This window comes from Pavona decussata, unplaced genomic scaffold (genome assembly GCF_977016875.1).
Source record: "Pavona decussata unplaced genomic scaffold, jaPavDecu1.1 SCAFFOLD_315, whole genome shotgun sequence".
In the NCBI taxonomy this organism is placed as follows: domain Eukaryota; kingdom Metazoa; phylum Cnidaria; class Anthozoa; order Scleractinia; family Agariciidae; genus Pavona; species Pavona decussata.
In genome coordinates this window covers 876,053-897,500 of record NW_028145706.1, presented here as the reverse complement: position 1 = coordinate 897,500, position 21,448 = coordinate 876,053, and the positions used below count along the sequence as shown (strand labels likewise).

The window sequence follows — 21,448 nt, the reverse complement described above, 5'->3', positions numbered from 1 at the left end:
TTTTGTACCATTTCCGGAGGCTGTCTTGTAGCTTTAGCACTTTTAAGTTCTTCACACAGAAGTTCGCCCGTTCAATAGCGACTAATTCTACCCAGGTTTGCTATCAATCTCCTGGCAAAGTAACTCTTAACTAGGCCTGGAACTCTTTTAAAACCGCGCAAACATGTTCTTAGACTTAAACCGACTTATTAATTTAAACTAACGTCGCTTTTCCGAGTATACGTACAAATTATTTGCACAACTCAGAAAGTCGCTTTGACCCTTAAAAATTTGAAAACGTCAAATGATTTCTTGCGTAAAAGGCCATACTGGGTGGAAAAATTGCTTAGAAGGACAATAACAACTTCTGAAAAAGTCCCCGTTTCCATTTATATTTGTCTTCGCTCGCAGATTGTTTGTCTTAGTAAAACCGTTTTCTATTAGCTACATAGTAAAAGAAATGGTTCATGCCTTTAGCTGTGCGTTTTCGAGTTATGAATGCAGTTGGAAAGCACTCGAGAAGCTAGGCTTGCTACAAATCAGTCTTACGCTTCCACCATGCTCTCCAAACTTCTCCAAGTTTACATGACTCGACAAACACAAGCTCAGTATGAAACAATTCCTAAGTGGACAAGGTAAAACATCGATAAAAGCTTGCGAATTTTAATCCCTACCATAAATGCGTGGCAGTTTCTCTCTTACCGTTGCTTCCCCAGATGAACGTCGAGGATTTTTTTAAACCCGCCACTTCCACCGCTTCAGTACTCACTCATACGTGTACTTGTTACTTGTTCTTTATTGTTCTAACGGATAATAACAAACATGGAAAACATCTCTGGTCTACAATTAGCTTACGAAATTGCTATTTTTGTGCGACCCGCCAAAAATTAAACGATCCCCAGATTGTGCTACGCTGAATGAATTATAGACGTGCTTATCGACGGCAGGCTGTTTCCTGGGAATTGGCTGGGAAGTCTAGAACTTCTGCGTTCTTTCCCCCACGACCACCTGGTAACTGGTCGTACACAACGAACGACAGCGGTTTTCACGTTCTGAAAGCAGAATATGCTACTTTGTCATTTTATCCTGGAACCAAAACGTTAAATGTTTAACGGGAATGAAAGAACGTGAGATGAGAGAGAAAATTGCATCGTTTACTACTGTCGGAGTAGTACTCTTCAGCTGATGATGATAATAGCCAAGATGGCGGCGAAGCAGAGGAAGATATTTTAAACGAGATTCTGGTATTTAATGGTGCAAAAATTTCCAAATCTGTTAGTTCTTGCGGAGGCAGCCACAAAAACAGATTCTCTTGTTCTAAGGGCATACGGTCTTGTGTTCGCAACTCTCGGCACTAAGCTTCGTAGCAGGTCGGAAGAAGAGTAACTTCGCTTGAGAAATGTTATACACGCATCCTCCCTCCTCCGGCACAGCAAAATTAAACCTGGTGAAGATGAGGTAATGTCGCAAGTCGAGCATGACTATACCAGGACGTCGCAGGTCGAGCAAGACAATACGGATACCTTAGAAAAGTTAACTAACACAGGGGCTTGCCCACTTTCGATTAGCGACCACTATCTCATTTGTGCAATTAGAAAGATAGGCATTACCAGGGATCAACCTAGGGTTATTCAATCACTGAAGAAATTTTAAGCGTTTTGAAGAAGCAAAATTTAAAATGGATCTCATCAATTCGCCTTGGTCACCTTTTGACAACTCTAAAGACGTTAATTGTGCGTGGACCGCTTGGAGTAATGTATTTCTAGGTGTTATTGACAAGCACTTCCCCTGTCGAACCATTAGAGTACAAAACAAACCTTCCCCGTGGCTAAATTCAAACATAAAGCAATTGATCTTCCAACGGGTTTGGTTAAAGAAAAAAGCAGTAAGGACTGGTACGCTTGAAGATTGGACAGCTTACAGGTTTTTACGAAATTCTGTAAATAAAGAGATTAGGCTTGCTAAGAAAAGTTTTTATCAAACGAAGATAAATCAGGTATCTGGCGATCAAAACGCGACTTGGAAATTGCTCAATGACCTTTTGGAAAAAAAGTCAAAGTTTATTAGATTTTTATCTTTTATCGCCAATTTTTTTTAACTCAGCAGTTTTCTTTTTATAGTTCCTTCAGATCGCATAGGTTACGCTGCGCGCCCTATGTGGTTCTATTTTAGCGTCCATACGTTTTTCAACTGCATAATAATAATAATAATAATAATAATAATAATAATAATAATAATAATAATAATAATAATAATAATAATAATAATAATAATAATAAATATAATAATAATAAATATAATAATAATAATAATAATAATAATAACAATAATAATTTTTATAAAAAATCATAAAATTGTAAAATATCAACATCTCATATATAAAAGCTAATTCATATGAGTTTGGTTCAGAAGATAAAAAAACAATTTCCACTGATGTAATAAAAATATATATACCCTAATAATAATAATAATAATAATAATAATAATAATAATAATAATAATAATACCATTGCAAGAAGTGTGACGCCGGGTGGAGGTGAATCAAACAATTCCATCTAATTCTAGCTCCACGCGCAGAAAAAAGCCTTTACTCTCTAGTATGAATGATTTAATGACTTGAAATCACATAAAATACAACAAAACGCCTATTACTATATTATTCGAAAGGATCCATGAACAAAAGGATGCGTATAATCGGGGGCGTAACACGGCAATGGAGAGTACTAAAATACACTTACCAGCGATAATTACGAATATAAACAAAAGAATAAAAGAACATAATATAAAAATCGTACCTCATTTTCCGATCTAAAACTTTTAAACCAAACATGCAATGCAAAACCGATCTTTTCGTCTTGGTCCACTCTTATCTATACTTAGCCGGAAGGAAACGGGTGACGAACCCCTAAGGACGTCTGCGTGGGAGGCTAATCTATACTCAGCGTATACTCGATTGTGCGGGATCAGTTACGCAATATCAAATTGAACTTCGAACTTAAATGTCACGCAACGAAACTTACATAATAATCCTAGCTACCGTGTAGCATGAAAATTTTGCGGGTTCTAATTTTTGCAGATTTTGCGGATTGACCTTGATGCGCAAAAATTAGTTCCCGCAGAAAAGAACACCCGCAAAATAAAACGCCGCAAAAATTAACTCCTTTCAGTCAAATTAAAAACTCCACTTTTAATAGATCTGCGCCACTGGGGCGATATACATTGGACTTAAACAGAGCAACCATGCTCTTGTGGCGCTTCTGCAGCGGCCTGCACAGAAGTTATTTCAACTCTTGAAACTTCAACTGAACAAGAGTGTTATTATCATCGACTGAGTTTGCCTCATTGCGTTACAGTAGGGCAAAATTTTGCATTTTAGCAGGCCGCTCTCAGTTAGGTTTCAAAGTTGTATACTTCCTACATCTTTCACTCGAAAGCCCCTCTGTATGCCTAGAAAGATTTCAGCTACGGGTAATTCAATCATTCATACTGCTTTCTTATAAAATAATATAGTGTTTGGTTGTGCATGGTAGGCCAGGTAGGCTTTTTGTTTTGTTTCGTTGTTGCTCAGTCCCTTTACGCAGTAAGGTATTATGTACGGTGATATGTCTCCATTATGTAAGTAGAGTGAACTGTTAATCAACATACCGTACAATAAAAGTTTAAAATATTAAGGCTTCTTCCACTTAAATGTTCTGCTGCTTAAACAGAGCATCGCAAAAATTAATTCCCAGCAAAAATTTCAGTCATCTCGTACCGCAAAATTTGTTCCCGCAAGCCACAAAAACTCGCCTGAATCCGCAAAATAAAACTCCCGCAAAATTTTCGTGCTACACGGTAATCAGTAACAGGAAGCATAAAAAGGAATGTTCCATAATTTGTGAATAATTATTCATTTAATCCCTGTGGTTGATAGCTAGATTTTCATGGATGACTGGTGAAATGACACTTTGTTTTCGAGTATGGCTGTCGCTGACTCTGTAGATAGAAGAGTCGCTCTTCCTTGCCTCATTGTGTACTGGTTAATTCATTTAGCAGGTACGGTATTATCGTCAATGTTGGCTCTGAATCGGTGCTGATTTTTTGGGGGTGTGCTGGCAGTTAGTTAAGGGGTTTCCATATTGTGGAGGGAGAGTTAATATAATCGAAACTGTTATGTCGCGAACTTCTGTGTGTTTACGTCGTTGGATGTTTGAAAATTAAAAGTTATGGGCAAAAATCGTGCCTTCCTTCAACTTTGACAGCGGCATCCGGCAGTAATTCTCACATGACGTTAAAAATCTGACCAGTGATTATCAAAGTCGTTGAAAATCTTCCCGATCTGCTATAAGCTAAGGTACACTGCTATACATTCTACCATGTCTGATTAATTAGCATTTATATGTTAATACATAACAACGTTTGCTGACACTTATAGAGATGAAAAGATCGAAACACTTTCAGTTAAACGCCAGCCATAGTGAGCCGAAAGTCAAACCCTGGGAGTTTTGATGGGGATAAGGGAGACGAATTTTAATGATCAGTAGTCATTATCAAGTTCGAGTGGATAACTAGGACTTGAAGACGACTTTGCCTATGTGTGCTAAGTCGTTAATTCGCAAAATGATATAGGTTCGAGTTGTTGACTGATTTTACAAATCTCTCTTTAAATCCGGTTCGACAAGACATGCAACAAGCAGACCCATTTCTTATGGTTCATTCGATTTACTCTGCATGGCTATAAAACTTGAGCGACCTGAAGGCATTATAGATTCAGCAAGAGAACAACGAGAAACGCCGCGGGGTAACAGGAGTGTATTTTTAAGTTGTAGATGACTGACGGACGCTTTGGGAATGACTACAATTGACGAGCCACCCAGTCCTGTATGTAATACACTCAGAACTCCCTATAACTCCTCCCCAGGGCAACCCCTTGAAGGTTGGGATATAGCCGGATAGCTGTGGAACCGGAATGCACGCTAGATCAGTGACTAATACGCGGGTTGGAATTTAAAATGATTCAGTTTTAAATAATGCAATCGATAGCAACTTGCGCAGTTGCGAAGGCGAACCTGAATAAACTTCAGTCGTGGACAGGATTCACTGCGCTTGAAGTCATAGTCTGTGATATCGGAACAGTGCCTCGCCAACTTAGGTATCAAGTAACTGGGAGCTGGTCAATTTTGTGAACCTGTGTAATCGGCTCCGTCGATGGCGAATAAATTTAAAACGAAAAAACAAAAATAAACCAAGAAAAAAGGAGCATGGGAGAAGAAGCCCCTGAGCTGTTGGTGTAAAGACGCTGAAGGAAAACTTTGCTAAGGAAATTTCCATTTCTTGGATGAAAAGCGATATGATTGGGCGCAATATTCCTTGCTTTCACGGTGTAGGTTTTATTGCCTCAAATAATTTATCCTCCTCAGCTGATTTCCCCTGCTATTTTAAGAGTTCGGCGTCTCCCTCCAAATGATCCCAGAATCCCCCACTCCTACCAAACTCCGCACAGTTTTTGGAGTGGGGACTGATTATTTTTTTATGATCAGTAGTGGGTTGTAACCAATACTAATTTTCAGAGCTAATGCAGGTAACAATTAAGTTTCGCCTGGGCATGACAGCACAGTTAACAAACTTTTCCCGCCTAACTAATTTCTTTCTCTCTGGTGCTCACAGAAAATCCTTCAAAACCATTATTTAATTGACCACTGAACTTCGGTAGGGTTTTTGCCGTCGTATTTCACATTTGTTTTATTATTTAGATTTGATTCTTTTTTGTGCTCCAAAAGTTGCGCGGGCGCCCCCAATCAGGTTAAAGCTTATCCGTCATTAGCCTTTAAAATAACTGATTGCAACAACGTATAAATGTGTTGATCTCATTTCACGTTTGTGAAAATACTGCATTTTAGTAGCAGATAGGGTCTGACTGAATTCGGTGAACCAATTTGGTTCCCTTCGTACTTTTGAATAACGGCTGTAAGAAACGCAGTCGTGAGTTGAATTTTGAATGGCAGACCATGGAAGGCTCAGTAACTGGGAGATTTCCGATTTCAGATGGCAGCAGTATCACCTGGTACGAGCCTCCTCCAGTGGAGACCATAACAGATACGAACTCAATTCGTACAGTCGACAGAAACTTTACTAAAGGATTTGAGGAACAGCTAAGCTGGAACGTTAGTTTGCCATCAGGTTCAACTATTATTACGGTGACACTGGAATTAGCGAGTATTAATAGAATTGTGGCCACTTATGTAGCTCAACCAGTATCATTATCAGTATCAAGTGGTTTCCAGGATCGGTTCAATGTAATATGGATTCCCAGCAAAATAACTTTGACATCTTCAACGTTGCTACTGACGACAAGGAAGGCTTTCTCTGTAAGGTGCTCTCTTTTGGTGGAGGCGAGACAAATACATAGGGAAGGAAAATTGAAGTGGCCGTCCTTGGTACGCTCACAAATTTTCGATGCATGATTTACACAGCGTTAATCTAACTAACACGCCTAAGGTTTACATGCAGTGCCTGAAACCTTTTTTAAGGAGGTTGAAAATGTTTTGTACTTCTACCAGTTAATTGATCTTCAGTAACAGCACATTTAGCAACACTATTTGAAGCACAGCTAAGATGGAACTTTAGTTTGTCAGCAGATTTAACTCTTTTTATGGTGATAGTGGAATTATTTATTGCTACTATGGCTACTTATGAACATCCGGTAAAAAAAACCTCTAGTAGCAAATGGTTTTCAGGACCAGTTCAATGCAACATGGATTCCCATTAAAATAATTTTGAACAACTTTGACCTAACTACTGACGACGAAGAAGGCTTTGTTTGTAAGGTGCATGGACGTTTTTGATGAGTCGGGACAAATACGCAGAGAAGGGGAATTCAAGTGGCTGTCCTTGGTAATTAAATTAAGTGGCGAGTTAATTTCCGCGACGTTAATTTCAATTAGTTTTACTCCAAATTCTCAATATACTCCATACATTCTTGACACCTAGACAAAGCTCAGTCTCGACGACGAGACGAGAACGCAAAAACCCTTTTGATCTGGGATACATTTAAAGCTTGTTGACGAGCGATTGAAACAGCTGAATATCATCTGTGTCATGGTTTCCTAAAACACGACACATCCTTTCCAGCCACTTGATCTCTAAACATCTCCTAAAAAGATGGAGAGAGGTGCCTTCATTGGATATTTTACGTCCTGCGTAACCCTGAGAAAGATGTTTCAACGATCGAAATTGACTTAAGGCCGTCAACACGGCAAGGTAATGAAAGCATCGTCCGAATGGTTTAGAACAGAAAAAGGAAAAGCATTATTTTATCAGGGTGGAGATCCGCCAGTATCATGGACACTGTGAAGAACGCTCGAAGTGGCCAGATTCCTTCACTTAACCCCTACGTGTTTAGGGACAATTCCACGAACAATGTTTGCATTTCGGATTTTTACACTTAGTGTTAAAATAAATCTGTTCCTGTTGTCTCAACAAATTCTGTTTCTTTGTGTAAGTCGCCCTAATTTCCCTCATTTTGAAATTTTAGCATCCCTTTCGCATTAATTTCCTTTATTGGAAAGTAATTTTTCCTTCAATTCGCGTTAATTTCTAATAGATTACCTTAATTAACACGAACACTAATTCCAAAAATAAGGTATCTTTACTTGTGCCAGTTAATTTCTGCCATTGATCTTGAGTGGCAGCTGTGTAGCAGGTTGTTAATCATCTGTAGACGTAGATGTAGGAAACGTCATCACTGAAATTTTCCTCGAAAGGTTCTCGATATTAGGCTACTTCATTCAGAAATAATGAGTTTATTTACAAACCTGCACATACGAAATCGCACTCAGTTTTGAGTTGGGAAGACACCACTTGATCACTAATTTAGACTTCACTGGCTCCAAGTCTTTTCCACGCAAATGCGCGTGTGTAAAAAGCCTGTCGTCGTTAAGCACGTCAACATGTAGTCGCTCTTTTACCGTCTCCTATTTCACAGTGAGTATCAACGCGAATTTTGTACTCATTCTCACTACTGGCCGCGCTATCCAGGCGAAAACGAGTGTATGCGTGCTGGTTGCGTTTTTTCAGCGACGAAACACTTCATGTGAGTACCAAAGCGTTATTCGAAGGCGCAGTTACGGTCTAAGGTGACCTATTTCACGTTTGTTAAGAAAGATAAGCTGTCTTGAGGTGGGAAAAAGTTTTTAAAAAAATTCCTTCTTGTTCCAGTTGGTCATATCCCGGAAGTGAACTTTTTGTGTTTTAAACATTGTAATATGTCTTTTCTTGCTCATTCATAATATTTTCAAATGTTCAAGCAATTTTTCTGGCAATAAAATACTTTTAAGCAAGGTTTCATTATTTATTTTATTTTATTTTTTTTGGAGGGGGGGACGGGAGGGGGAGAGCGTCGTGGAAACTGATTTCCCCAGGGACTTGATACCTTTGTTGACTGTAGAAAACACTGAAAAAAATAGAGATGATTGAAAGTTTGATTTAATTGACAGCTTCATCGCCCTACGATCAGTCTACCTCGTTGTCGTGGAGAACCAAAGCAAAACACAAAACAAAACTAACCAAATTCTGCGAAAGAAATAGCCTCTAAAAGTTTTATTCTCTTGAGGGGTTTAAGTTTTGGTGACTGCAACCTGATAACTGTGTGGGCCGCTTAGGCTCCTAGTGCGACCGCCTTAAAAAAGAAACCAAGTTTCTCTGACATCGAGTAACGGACAACACGGATGCACACAAATAAATGCAAGCATCATCCTTAAGTAGGCTTAAATAAAGAATTAAAGAAATGACCCGACATCAGATAAGTGCGACGAACGAATTTTTTTCACGAGTTGTTTAAGAGCCGTCCTCTGTAAATATCGACTATCGTCGTTTGGACGAGAAAAAATGAAATCCCTCAAACTTTCTCAGAAGAATGGTCTATATAAGTGATTCACATAAATATAACTTTCAGCTCAGTTCGATTCGTATTTTAGCTGTAGTGCGACCATCTTGGTTTTACCGCTCTGAGAGGGCTTTCAGCGGCCATTTTAGGCCACACTTTTAAGAATTTGCCTTACAAAGAAAGCGTTACAAATCCCAACAAGATCTCATTATTCGAAACAAGCAAATGTTTGTTGTTGTGTTGAGAAGCTTTTTTGGGAATTTGATCGAAATCTGATTTTTTTACAAAATTTTTAATTTCTTTCCTATTGAACTACTCTTCAAGTGCCAAAAAAATGGCCGAGTTTAAAGGAAAATATCGCTAAAGATACATTAGTTGGCATCCTAAAACAGCATCCCGGTTAAAGAGCAATGTCTCGTCTGTAAGAATATGCAATAAAATTTTTGGGCAGTTAAAAAGAGAAAATTATAGAAGAAGAAGTTTTAACTGTACTTTTGTCAACAAACACCGCCTTCCTAATTAGCATAACAACATGAAAATAACGATTTACTAAGAAAATAATGATAAATTCCACTTACCTCGTGAAATATCGAGAACTGGATATTTCAAAATATATCAATTTATAGTTTCAGTTAGATACAGCCGCATTTTCGATGATTTGTTGTGCGAAATCACTGTAATACACCGCAGCCGTTAAACTGAGTTGAATTCTTCAAAGTCCGTCAGGACAACCATCGGCCGAAAAAATTGCCTTCCGCCCCATAAGCTGCCGTGTGCAAGGTGTCAAATATTTCTTTGTTATCCTTAATGACCAAAACTTCTTTCAGCAACCATTTAAATCCTGCTTTGAACTCGAGATTCTCGTCAAGAAATCGTTTATGTTCCGTTGACCTTCCGCCGTGATTAAACGATGAGATTGCGTTACAGAAACGCGCGCACATCCACACGGGTAGGGGTGGGGGTGGGAAGGAAATGAAAATGGAACAGCTCCTAAATTAAGAAAAAAGGGCCACTCAAGATTACTGTCAAAGCTATTTTATGCATTTCGGGTACTAAATAGGAAACTGTTGTCCCAGAATAATGTGGAATATGATAAGCCCTTGTGCTGTATTTTTTAGGTTGGGGCGTGGGAGGGGGGGGGGGGGGGGGGTTGGCAAGTAAAACACTAATTTACAGCATGAGTTGATCGTTGCTCTTCTGTTTAGGTTTCATACATGATGTTGGTCAATGATTCTCGTCAAGAATTTTTTATGTTCTGTTGACCTTTCGCCATGATTAAACAATGAGTTTACGTTAAAGAAACGCGCGCACATCCGGGTGGGGTGGAGGTGAGGAGGAAATAAAAATGTCACGGACTTTAGCTTGTAAGATGCTGCGAGAGTGTCAGTCATTCTTCGCCTATTCGGGGCTATAAATTAAACACCTATCTTGGAGTAATGGAACATGACTAGTGACTTTGGGGAACGTTGAGAGATTTGTGTAGGTTATATTTTTTTCTGCTTTCTGTCGTAATAGGAAGTACCCTCTGTAAAGTCACGGTCTCTTATTTAGATGGGTACCTTTTCCAGCGAGTTCAAATATTTTGTGGTAGATCTAGGGGCAAAAATGGACTTCTGGAACTTTCGTCGACAATTCGTTTCATGTTTTCTTTCCCTCTCTCACTGTGATCAAATTGCCCTGCGGAAACGCGAAGCCGATCGTTAAGTAGCTTTATATAATGACTATATCAAATTAAATTTCATAGGTGTGGCTACTTTTCATTTTATTTCGTGGGGGAGGAAACGCGTGACGAACCCCTAAGGACGTCTGCGTTGTTTAATATTTTAAGTCGTTTGGGTCGCAAAAGAGAACCACAGAAATATAATGTGGCAATCAAAACGTATTGTTTCCAGTTTTAATATATACATTCTTTTCTTGACACGCGTAAAGCGAATGGCTTAGTAGCCGCACTTTTAATTGGTCCATGGAAAATTCCTGGTCATGGCCACCTGTGGGTACTCGTCGTATGTTGGAGGTACCAGCGGATCCAGTACCCAAAACGATAAAAATGTGCAGTGTGTCCTACTGAGTGACTGCCGAGGGGACGTGAGTGTCCATTTAAAAGCACTGCATGTTTGGGCAGGTATAGTATGAGTATTTTGATATAATTTTATTTTAGCAGTTTTCAAATAAGAAACACCAAAGTACAAATCATAAGTATTCATTCCTTGAAACGAATACATTTATTTTGGACTCCCCCACGAAATTCACAACCTGGTTTCCATGCACCTTTTCACACGAAGACGCTAAAAATAGAAGCATTTGCAGAGTGAAAAGCGTGCAACTTGGTAAGAAGCAAACTGTCCCATTAGATCGCACTCTCTCAACTTATGCTTTTGAAAAACACGTATTTGAATCTCATAAATTCTTCCTTATCAAATTTTCTTCCTTATCAAATTTGGTCTGAGGCATATATGAATCAAGTGCTAGGAGACCGTGGGAAAGTGTGAATTTCATTGACGCCCATACAGTGAATACAAAAAATTTGTACTAATGTGTTCCATCACTAGTCTGAAATGTGAGCCGTCTCCTCCCCCTAACCCTGTCTCCCCCTAACCCGCAGGGTTAGCGGAGGAGACGGCTGACATTTCAGACTAGTTCCATCACCCGTCACGCTGCTTTTTTATGGGCCATCATGCGTCGCAAAAAAACCCTTTGCCACTCTCAATTAATGCCACTCACTATTAGCTGTTGTGCCCTATTTGGCAGTCGGTTGCCCTTCGTAACATTTAATAGCATTTCCAACGATGTTCAGATTTAGTAGTTTTTCTGGCTCCAAGTCCTCGTAATGGTAAACACTATGACAACGTTCCAAAACACAAACAGGCAAGTGTAACACACACACACACACACACACACACACACACACACACACACACACACACACACACACACACACACACACACACACACACACACACTCAAAAAAAAAAAAGTAAGTAACTAAGTCGCTTTTTATTAGAATTCTATGTAAGCCGTTAATTTGCATGTATTCCCATAAACCCTCATATTAATTTTACGTGCCGGTGATTATAACTTTTTCACTGTTGCCTAATATTACAAATATATAGCTGTCAGTGAGCTTGGGACAGTTGTGAACATGTATGAACCCTAAACAGAAGAGCAACGATCAACTGATGCTGTAAATTAGTGTTTTACTTGCCACCCCCCCCCCCCCCCCCCTCTCCCACGCCCCAACCAAAGAAATAGAGCACAAGGGCTAATTATATTCCACATTATCCTGGGACAGCAGTTTCCTATTTAGCACCCGAAATGCATAAAATAGCTTTGACAGTAATCTTGAGTGGCACTTTTTTTTTAAATTTAGGAGCTGTTCCATTTTCATTTCCTTCCTACCCCCACCCCTACCCGTGTGGATGTGCGCGCGTTTCTGTAACGCAATCTCATTGTTTAATCACGGCGGAAGGTCAACAGAACATAAACGATTTCTTGACGAGAATCTCGAGTTCAAAGCAGGATTTAAATGGTTGCTGAAAGAAGTTTTGGTCATTAAGGATAACAAAGAAATATTTGACACCTTGCACACGGCAGCTTATGGGGCGGAAGGCAATTTTTTCGGCCGATGGTTGTCCTGACGGACTTTGAAGAATTCAACTCAGTTTAACGGCTGCGGTGTATTACTGTGATTTCGCACAACAAATCATCGAAAATGCGGCTGTATCTAACTGAAACTATAAATTGATATATTTTGAAATATCCAGTTCTCGATATTTCACGAGGTAAGTGGAATTTATCATTATTTTCTTAGTAAATCGTTATTTTCATGTTGTTATGCTAATTAGGAAGGCGGTGTTTGTTGACAAAAGTACAGTTAAAACTTCTTCTTCTATAATTTTCTCTTTTTAACTGCCCAAAAATTTTATTGCATATTCTTACAGACGAGACATTGCTCTTTAACCGGGATGCTGTTTTAGGATGCCAACTAATGTATCTTTAGCGATATTTTCCTTTAAACTCGGCCATTTTTTTGGCACTTGAAGAGTAGTTCAATAGGAAAGAAATTAAAAATTTTGTAAAAAAATCAGATTTCGATCAAATTCCCAAAAAAGCTTCTCAACACAACAACAAACATTTGCTTGTTTCGAATAATGAGATCTTGTTGGGATTTGTAACGCTTTCTTTGTAAGGCAAATTCTTAAAAGTGTGGCCTAAAATGGCCGCTGAAAGCCCTCTCAGAGCGGTAAAACCAAGATGGTCGCACTACAGCTAAAATACGAATCGAACTGAGCTGAAAGTTATATTTATGTGAATCACTTATATAGACCATTCTTCTGAGAAAGTTTGAGGGATTTCATTTTTTCTCGTCCAAACGACGATAGTCGATATTTACAGAGGACGGCTCTTAACTACGGAAAACGAACAAGTAAGTGGATTGGTGGGCTCTGTTTTCTCAATTGTCTCTGAAGCCATTTGATCGCTAGGCTCTGATTGATAACGTGGTTATACTCGAGACGCTGATTGGTTATATTTTGCACGTGTGAGAAAAGCTATACGAGAAGCTCATTGGACGTATCACTACAGTTTTTCACACGTTTAAAATATAGAAAATACCGAATTCTACTTGTACAGCGTTTATGACCTAAAATTCTCGCTTTTTATATAATGAAGCATCAGTCAACCCCTAAATGAAATATTGATTTATTTTTACAATTTCAGTTCCGCCAAACATCACTCACATTTCTGGTAACCAAACAGTAAATGCGGGAGATGATGTGAACCTAAACTGTACAGCAACAGGTTATCCAACTCGCTTCATTGTAACCTGGACAAGACTTTCTGATAACATTACTGTGGAAATGCCTTTGACTAACATCACAAGACAGGAGAAAGGAGGCTATAGATGTACTGCTGATAATGGTGTTGGAAGTCCTGCTACTAAAGATGTTTTCATAACTGTACAGTGTAAGTGTTAGAATTACTTTTATTATTTATTTATTTCATTTATTATTATAAAGAACGATGAATATTTCTGTGAAATGATATTTATCAACATTTTTAAACGATTTCCTTTTATTTCTCTTCTAAAGCTCAACATATATTGTTATCACCATAATTTTGACATTGTACGGTGCCGTACATGTTTGTATATTATTATTGTTACCTCTTACACAAGTTTACACTACTTGCACCTGTTCTCACTCATTTTGCTAAACACAGGCTTTGGCCAAACGTCTTTTAGTAGCTTGTACTAGAAAAGACACTGGAAAAGGGAAGGGAAGAAGGAATTGGGCCTGTGTGCGAAGCGAGGGTAACGCGAAAAAGTCCCTTTCGCCCTCGTTCCGGCCCTCGAGAATCTCCTCTTTCCCTCCCCTTTCAGCGCCTGTCACAACGGTTTATTTTTGAGAGAATTTTTACTTCATACCTATGTGGTCGTTTTAACTCAATCATTCATTTACATCCGCACGTGTAGTCTTGACCAAGTGCCGTTTTATGTCTATTTGTGTTGCATGATCAGGCAAGAGAACCATGCTTTTTAGACAAAAATTTGAATAAGTAATTAAACAGTTGAACCTGATTTTCAATGTGCAAGTCCGACATCTAATGAACTACAATTAAACCGGATCTCCAGCTATTCAACTTATTGTACATGCGTTTGGGGTGATTTTCTATGTAGTATGTGTTCATATTTTTAGGAATGAGGTTAGAGGACAAGGAAGAAGTATAGGCTTGCAGCCAAAAATATTAAAACATGCTTGCAGCCAAAAATATTAAAACATAAGAAACTGCAATGTTTTAATACAGCTTTTAATTAATTTATTTTAATTGTATATAACATGTTTATGGCCATTAATACCTGCGATGCCGCAGTTTAAAACGTGCGATGAGAGAGATTCTCCCCGGTAATGTTAGTTTAAATTTCTCCCTCAAAAAAAAAAAAACGTTTGAATTTCTTTCTTCGTGTGTTCACTATTTAGCGTTTCTTGAACTGTCTTCCGGGTCTGTTCACTGTGCCCCTGACGAGAATGACAGACCTTCTGGGCGGACGTATCGTTTTTGCTTTTATCAATGTATGCTGTTTCTTACCTTTTTACGTTTTTATTTTGGTCAGCTCACTAAAGAAACTAGAAGGGTATGTGATTAAAATTAAGATTAAGATTAGAACAATAAGGAAAAGCAACAAATAATTATTTCTACTTCCGTTTTTTTTAAAATGAACGTTTTCTACGATTTTGAAGCTATAGGTATTAAAAAATGAGTTTCGACATGTGAATGGATACACAACGATTTTTTTCGATTCAGGCATGTAGATTTGGAATGCGCTTCTTAGAATCACAAAGCTGTATAATCTATCCTCAAACGCCAAAATTCAAACATTCATACTGAATACTCACTGTTTTTTTTTTGTCTTTGGGAGTTAACAAAATTAATAACTAGGTGGTATTATCCAAAGCAGAGATGAAAAGCTGCACTTATCTTCTGTATGCTAAAACGAGCCGAGACTGCAAATCTTGTGAGTGTTATAGTATTCAAGCAATTAGGCATATATTTATTATAGTATCCTTAAATTTTCCTATTCAACTTTTCAACCTGTCAGCAACCTTCCTGCAAGTGGAAGACGTTTTAATTAGTAGCTTAAACCCTGTTTCAGTTGTTAATTTGGTGTAAGTTTAAATAATTTCCCAAAGTGAAGAAAAGGGCAATTTTTGGTAGTGTGTGCATGTATACCAGTGATGGGCGCCACATGTAGCTTTAATTTGGTCGAATAAGAGCTGTTTTGTCTTGTATAGCCACTGTGATAAGACATGGGAACTCAAAAGTTGAATTTGTTTGTTCAAGAACAACATTTAGTTATTACAGGCCCGCAAATGATCCCGGCCCGCAAATGATCCCCGGACCGGAAATGATCCCCAAATTGTACCGCAAATGATCCCCGGACGGGAAATGATCCCCACATTGGACCGCAAATGATCCCTGAATGGAATGGACTCAAATTTGGACAGTGTATTTAAACTTTATAGAATTGCTTTTTTTTAATAACACCACTCGTTATTTTTAAGCTATCTGAATGCAAATTTCTCAACTTTAAAAATTATAATATAGCAGCACAGTACAACAGAACAATTTACCTATAAACTGTAACATACATGTATATGATGCACTTATACCATTACAATGCCTAAAATGTGCACGAATTGTACGAAACTCTTCCAAATTAAAGAGCGGGTCAGTTAAGACTTTCGCAAGTTTTATTTAATTTTTTTTTTTCGAAAAAGGAAGGAGAATCGGTCAATGCGCTTCGGATGGCGGTCAAATCTCACCCACTATCGTCGCCTTTGTTCTTAATCGGATCTTAGTCTTAAGCATAACGTTTAAGCCTCGGTCGTCCAATACTTTATCGCGTAATATGTTGATATTGTCTTTCGTTTTCGTTTTGCCGCTATCTGGACTCCCCGTCTTTTTTTTTTTTTTTTCTATTTTTTTTACAAAACACACTGTCGTCGGCATAGACCTACAGAAGACCATTGTCCCCCTCCTATGGCGAGCCGCATGCCTTAGCAAGTAGCAACACAGGCAGCCCAAGTTCGTGTCACTAGAGATCGTGTAATAATTAATTACTAGTGGGCATGAGTGCAAGCAGCCATTGAGAATTTAAACGCATTACTTTGTATGGGAAATAAAATACTGTCGATTATGAAGTTTAAAAAACGCTAAATTTAACTTTCATTCAATAAAACGAATAAAACTGCCAAGTTCGTCGCGTCACTAGAGCTGAGAGCGTGTGATAATTAATAACTAGTGAGACGATGACCTTTGAGTGCAAGCGGTATTGGGTTACGGGCAGCCGTTGAGAATTTGAACGCATTATAAGACTTTGTATGGGAAATAAAATACCGACGATTCTGACGCTTAAAAAAACGCTTAATTTAACTTTCATTCAATAAAATAAATAAAACTGACTCACCTCTGGTATATTCATGTGCGTTTTCGGGTTTATATTGTCGTTTCGGGCATTCTTTGAAATCACTGTCATTTCCCTCATAAGACGGAGTCTTATGAGGGGAATGACAGTGATTTCAAAGAACGCTCGAAACGGTGAAATAGGCTACAAAATCCCCAAGGATACACCAGAGGTGAGTCAGTTTTATTCATTTTATTGAATGAAAGTTAAATTTAGCGTTCTTTTTAAGCGTTAAAATTGTCGGTATTTTATTTCCCATACAAAGTCTTATTATGCGTTCAAATTCTCAACGGCTGCCCGTAACCCAATACCGCTTGCACTCAAAGGTCATCGCCTCACTAGTTACGTGGGATGCCTGTGCAGCCCACGTTGTAAAATGGGGGCCGTTTGTTCTTCTTTGTATCCACAAATGCGCATCTTTCAATTATTATCTCGTTTTAGATGTATCAAATTCAGTTTTCTCCTAGAGGGGATCTTTTTGTCTCCTATTGTCCTTATTGTCTTTAACAAAAACGGTCCAATAAGAATGCAATATCTTAGTGTAGGTCAGGAGGGATCGGAGGGGAGTTAATTACTATTGTGATTATTCAGGTCCTAGTGGTCTCTCGGTGGAACTGAAAAGGCTTGACTTTAGTGGCGTGGCCATATTGTTTTAATGTTTTAGATTCCAATGTGCCGTTTTCAAAAAGAAAATTAACCCTTTTGAAGCGGTAAATCGAAAGAATAACTTCTAAGAAGCACTCGACAGTAAAAACGGTGGAAATCGGAGAGTTCAAGGCGAAGGAATCATGCTTCTGTTTGACAGTTGTAGAACCATCCAGAATATGCGGGGGAAAGGTCATTGGTATTAAGCTAAAACGCAGATCGCATCACTTTGTCGAATTGATGCTTAAACGCAACTGGAAATCCACTTTACAAAAAGATTAAAGGCTTGATTGTCCATTTGTACTAAAAGTTTTCATTTAGGAAAGCTTTTTGCCTGTTTTCTTTCTGGTTTTTTTTTTTTTGGTAAAACGAAAACAATTTGTAATCTTACACTTTTATTTACATAACCGGAAACGTGAGTCAGGCCACGTTATTGTAATAGAAATTCCGGTACAACGATAAGACGCGTAATACAAGGGAAACAACATAACGCTATCTTTGTGACTCAAAATATTCCATTAGCTAGGATAGTCTGCGAAGCATACAATTATAAGAATCAAGGGGCATCACACGTAAATGCCAGTATAGGCATCTTGTTATTTATTATCACACGCTCTCAGCTCTAGTGACGCCGCAAACTTGGCAGTTTTATTCGTTTTATTGAATGAAAGTTAAATTTAGCGTTTTTTAAACTTCATAATCGACAGTATTTTATTTCCCATACAAAGTCTTATAATTCGTTTAAATTATCAATGGCTGCTTGGACTCAAAGGTCATCATGCCCACTAGTAATTGATTATTACACGATCTCTAGTGACGCGAACTTGGGCTGCCTGTGGTAGCAACCGATTTTGCCATCCAAATTTTTCCTCGATCACTACAGGAGGCATATTGTTTACGGGAGTGCTGTTGATAGTTTAAAACCACATTCTCGGTGCAATACGAGTCTCACCCATCCCATTGTAAAAAGTTCACAGCAATCAACATTCACTCACTGCGTGCAGTCGATTATTTCCGGTTCAGTCAAAAACCTTCGAACAATTGAAAAATCCGGAGTAAAATAAAGTTATCGTCGATGTGCAGCGAGTATTAAACACGGCAAAGCAAAGGCGACACACCCGATTGCTCGTCCTTTACTGGCGATATACCCGAGATAAAAACGGCCGAGTCCAAAATCTCCCTCTGAAGAAATTTCTATTTGAAAATAAATCAGAGTTTAATAGCCGGCTCACGAAGCAAAGGCGACGCACCCAATTACTTATTGTTCTCAGGCGACACACCTGATAGCCTGCGAACGTAGACGTATTCGGTAGCGGTCGAGAGAATTCCGGCGGAGAAAATCTCGACAGCTTTAAATACGTCTGCGTTCGCAGGCTACACACCTGAGAGAACAACTGGCATGTATGTTTCAGTTTATATAAAGTAAATTGTTCTGTTGAGCTGCTGAGCTGCTACATTATAATTTTTAAAGTTGAGAAATTTATATGCATATAGCTTAATATAACGACTGGTGTTATTAAGGAAAAAAAGTGTACAAAATTTAAATCCACTGTCCAAATTTGAGTCCATTCCATTTAATATTTATGGTAAGGCGATCGGGGATCATTTGCGGTCCAATATGGGGATCATTTCCCGTCCGGGGATCATTTGCGGTTCAATTTGGGGATCATTTTCGGTCCGGGGATCATTTGCGGGCCTGTACGCTACTTTCAAGATAATAGTTTATTAAACAAGTAGAACTATTAACTTGCTTGCCAATTATACAAGGGTTATGGTCACGTAAACTGAATGAATATAAATAAATTGTCTCGTCATTTGTCTATTGACAAGTTTAATCAACAATAATAAAAGTTTAAAAGGCTAAGGCCAGTTATTCCTGACCAAGTAGTCCGTGCAAAAGTAAAAAATTGTCGTCAATGTAAAGAAATAATTATTAGTGTTCTCAAGAATGTCTTTTTATTCCATAATTATATTATCACTTATTCATTTTGTTCCTTTAATACACTTACAGATCCTCCAAGCATTAGCATTTCTGGTAACATAACAGTGAATGACACAGATTCAATGACACTCAACTGTACAGCTGATGGATTTCCAGCACCAAATATTACCTGGACAAGACTTTCTGATAATAGAAGCGTTCCTGTAATTTTCAACATCTCTGGTAAACAGGATGAAGGGAGCTACAGATGTACTGCTGATAATGGGATTGGAAACCCAGCCACAGGAGATATTTTCATTACTGTTAGAAGTACGTTCAAACCATCCTTTCATTAAACTATGAGAGATTCAGTGCTAATTACCCCTTTCAAGCTTTTAACCTGGGGTTTGTATACATGCACTGTATGTCGGTAGGACTTGTTCCCGTACTAAGAAATGGTGAACGTGCAGCGTGCAACTTTCGAGTTATGGATGCACGCAGGAGGCTGCTTAACACGAAAAAAGAGTAAGAGTTGTACCAAGAGCAACTCCAGCTTCTTGAGTGCTTAGCAAACCTTCCATCCATAACTTGATGGTCGCACAGCTGTGGCGTTTACCATTTCTTTTATTACATATACTAATCTGGAGGTCTTCTTAATTAAGATACTGGTTTCATTCACGCGTCAGTCGACTTTAAGTACTAAAGCTTATTTGCTGGCAAAATCTGGCACAAAATTGGATTTATTTTCCAATCACTGGCTTAATTCTCCTTAAAGAGTACACCATTTCTCATGTTAAAAATCTCAGAGCCAAACCTTTTCAAAAGAGTGTGGTAGGCGACAGAAATTCAGCGAAAAATGGTCTTTAAATTTATTAAATCTAGCACATACGCCTTCAAAGAAATTTCAGTCATTGTAAGTTTACAAGGTTTTTAACCTTGATCACTGTTAAAGTACGGCTTTCAAATATCGATTTTCAGCTCGGTATATTTTTATTTTGGTAAAAATTAACCAAGCTATTGTCAGCATTACTAACTTTTGACTGGTCACCAAAACGTTCATTTAAAACGTTTTTGCCGTGGACGTAAGCTTGAGGCTTAACTTTATAAACAGAATAAGCTTAAGACGCACCACGCGGGTTTTCCATAAGAATTTTTCACCTGAAATTATCAAAACAATTAAAAGCTTCCAGTCAATACCTCAACAATAAATCAGTCTGCAAGTAGAAATACGAACTAACCTTTATTCCATTTAAAATTCCTCTAAAATGGTCAACGCACTAAAAAATCACCGACAAACGTATTCGAATCTCGTTCACTTGCCTTGCGATGATTGATTTTAATAATACTAACAGATTCTCTGGGCATAACATCTTAAATTGAGCCGATGATTTCAATTTTTTTACGTCACAGTTGAAGACAATTTATCATCCATGTTCTGGGACAGTACCACAAGAAAACATACTTTCACAAACTTTGATGCAACAGCGTGTCAGGAACGTTATGGTCAAATTTTTTAAAGTCTCATAAACTTATCTCAGGTGACTTGTTAGAGCTGTAATTCAAAACAATTAACAAAGGACAAAAGAAACCTTGAGTTTCTGGCCTTCGTCAAAAGATTTGCCACGTTTTCGCACCTCGATAGGCTGCTGTCAACCGGGTAATGCCGAATCAGAGGTGGAGGGGGAATGGAAAAAAAGGACAAAGCACGCACATTAGGGTACTATCTACAGTCCTGTCCCAGGAATATGGTTACACAGCTTCTGGTTTCTTATAGTTTCATCACAAGGGGACTAGTTGAGGGGACAGTCCTATGTGGCCTTTGACTGATTGATCGAGACTTTTATCTGATCACAGGAAGTATTCACGCTTGCCAGTAAACATTGCACACAAGAGGACAAACGAGAGGTTGAAGGAATACGTCACTGTGACTAGATTTTTGGTGAAAATAAATAAAATAAATAGCTCATACACAGGGGCCTTTTTGGAGGTATATGTGAGTAGTCTCGACCACTGTTCCCCTCTTGGGCGCCTTGTCGGGGCGATTGTCAAAGCTTTGAAGAGGCTTGCTCCACAAGGAGTC

The 21,448-nt window shown here is 38.5% G+C and overlaps 3 protein-coding genes and 1 pseudogene across 6 annotated transcripts in view; 3 read left to right on the top strand and 1 right to left on the bottom strand.

Moving 5' to 3' along the window:
* The window catches only part of LOC146454114 (uncharacterized), a 12,581-nt pseudogene extending 6,214 nt beyond the window's left edge, over positions 1-6,367 (top strand). The window contains exon 3 of the transcript XR_014859342.1: positions 6,004-6,367. The product of XR_014859342.1 is annotated as an uncharacterized LOC146454114 (transcript). The remainder of the gene's footprint in view (positions 1-6,003) is intronic.
* The window catches only part of LOC146454102 (uncharacterized), a 392,508-nt gene that overhangs the window by 134,113 nt on the left and 236,947 nt on the right, over positions 1-21,448 (bottom strand). The gene's annotated exons all lie outside the window — the stretch shown is intronic.
* Positions 1-21,448, top strand: part of LOC146454111 (uncharacterized) — a 143,928-nt gene that overhangs the window by 84,794 nt on the left and 37,686 nt on the right. The window lies entirely within an intron of this gene.
* LOC146454112 (uncharacterized) overlaps positions 1-21,448 on the top strand; it is an 80,825-nt gene that overhangs the window by 22,335 nt on the left and 37,042 nt on the right. The window contains exons 3-4 of the mRNA XM_085095901.1: positions 13,559-13,804; positions 19,459-19,698. Of these exons, the coding sequence (XP_084952027.1) occupies positions 13,559-13,804; positions 19,459-19,698 (486 nt within the window). The remainder of the gene's footprint in view (positions 1-13,558; positions 13,805-19,458; positions 19,699-21,448) is intronic.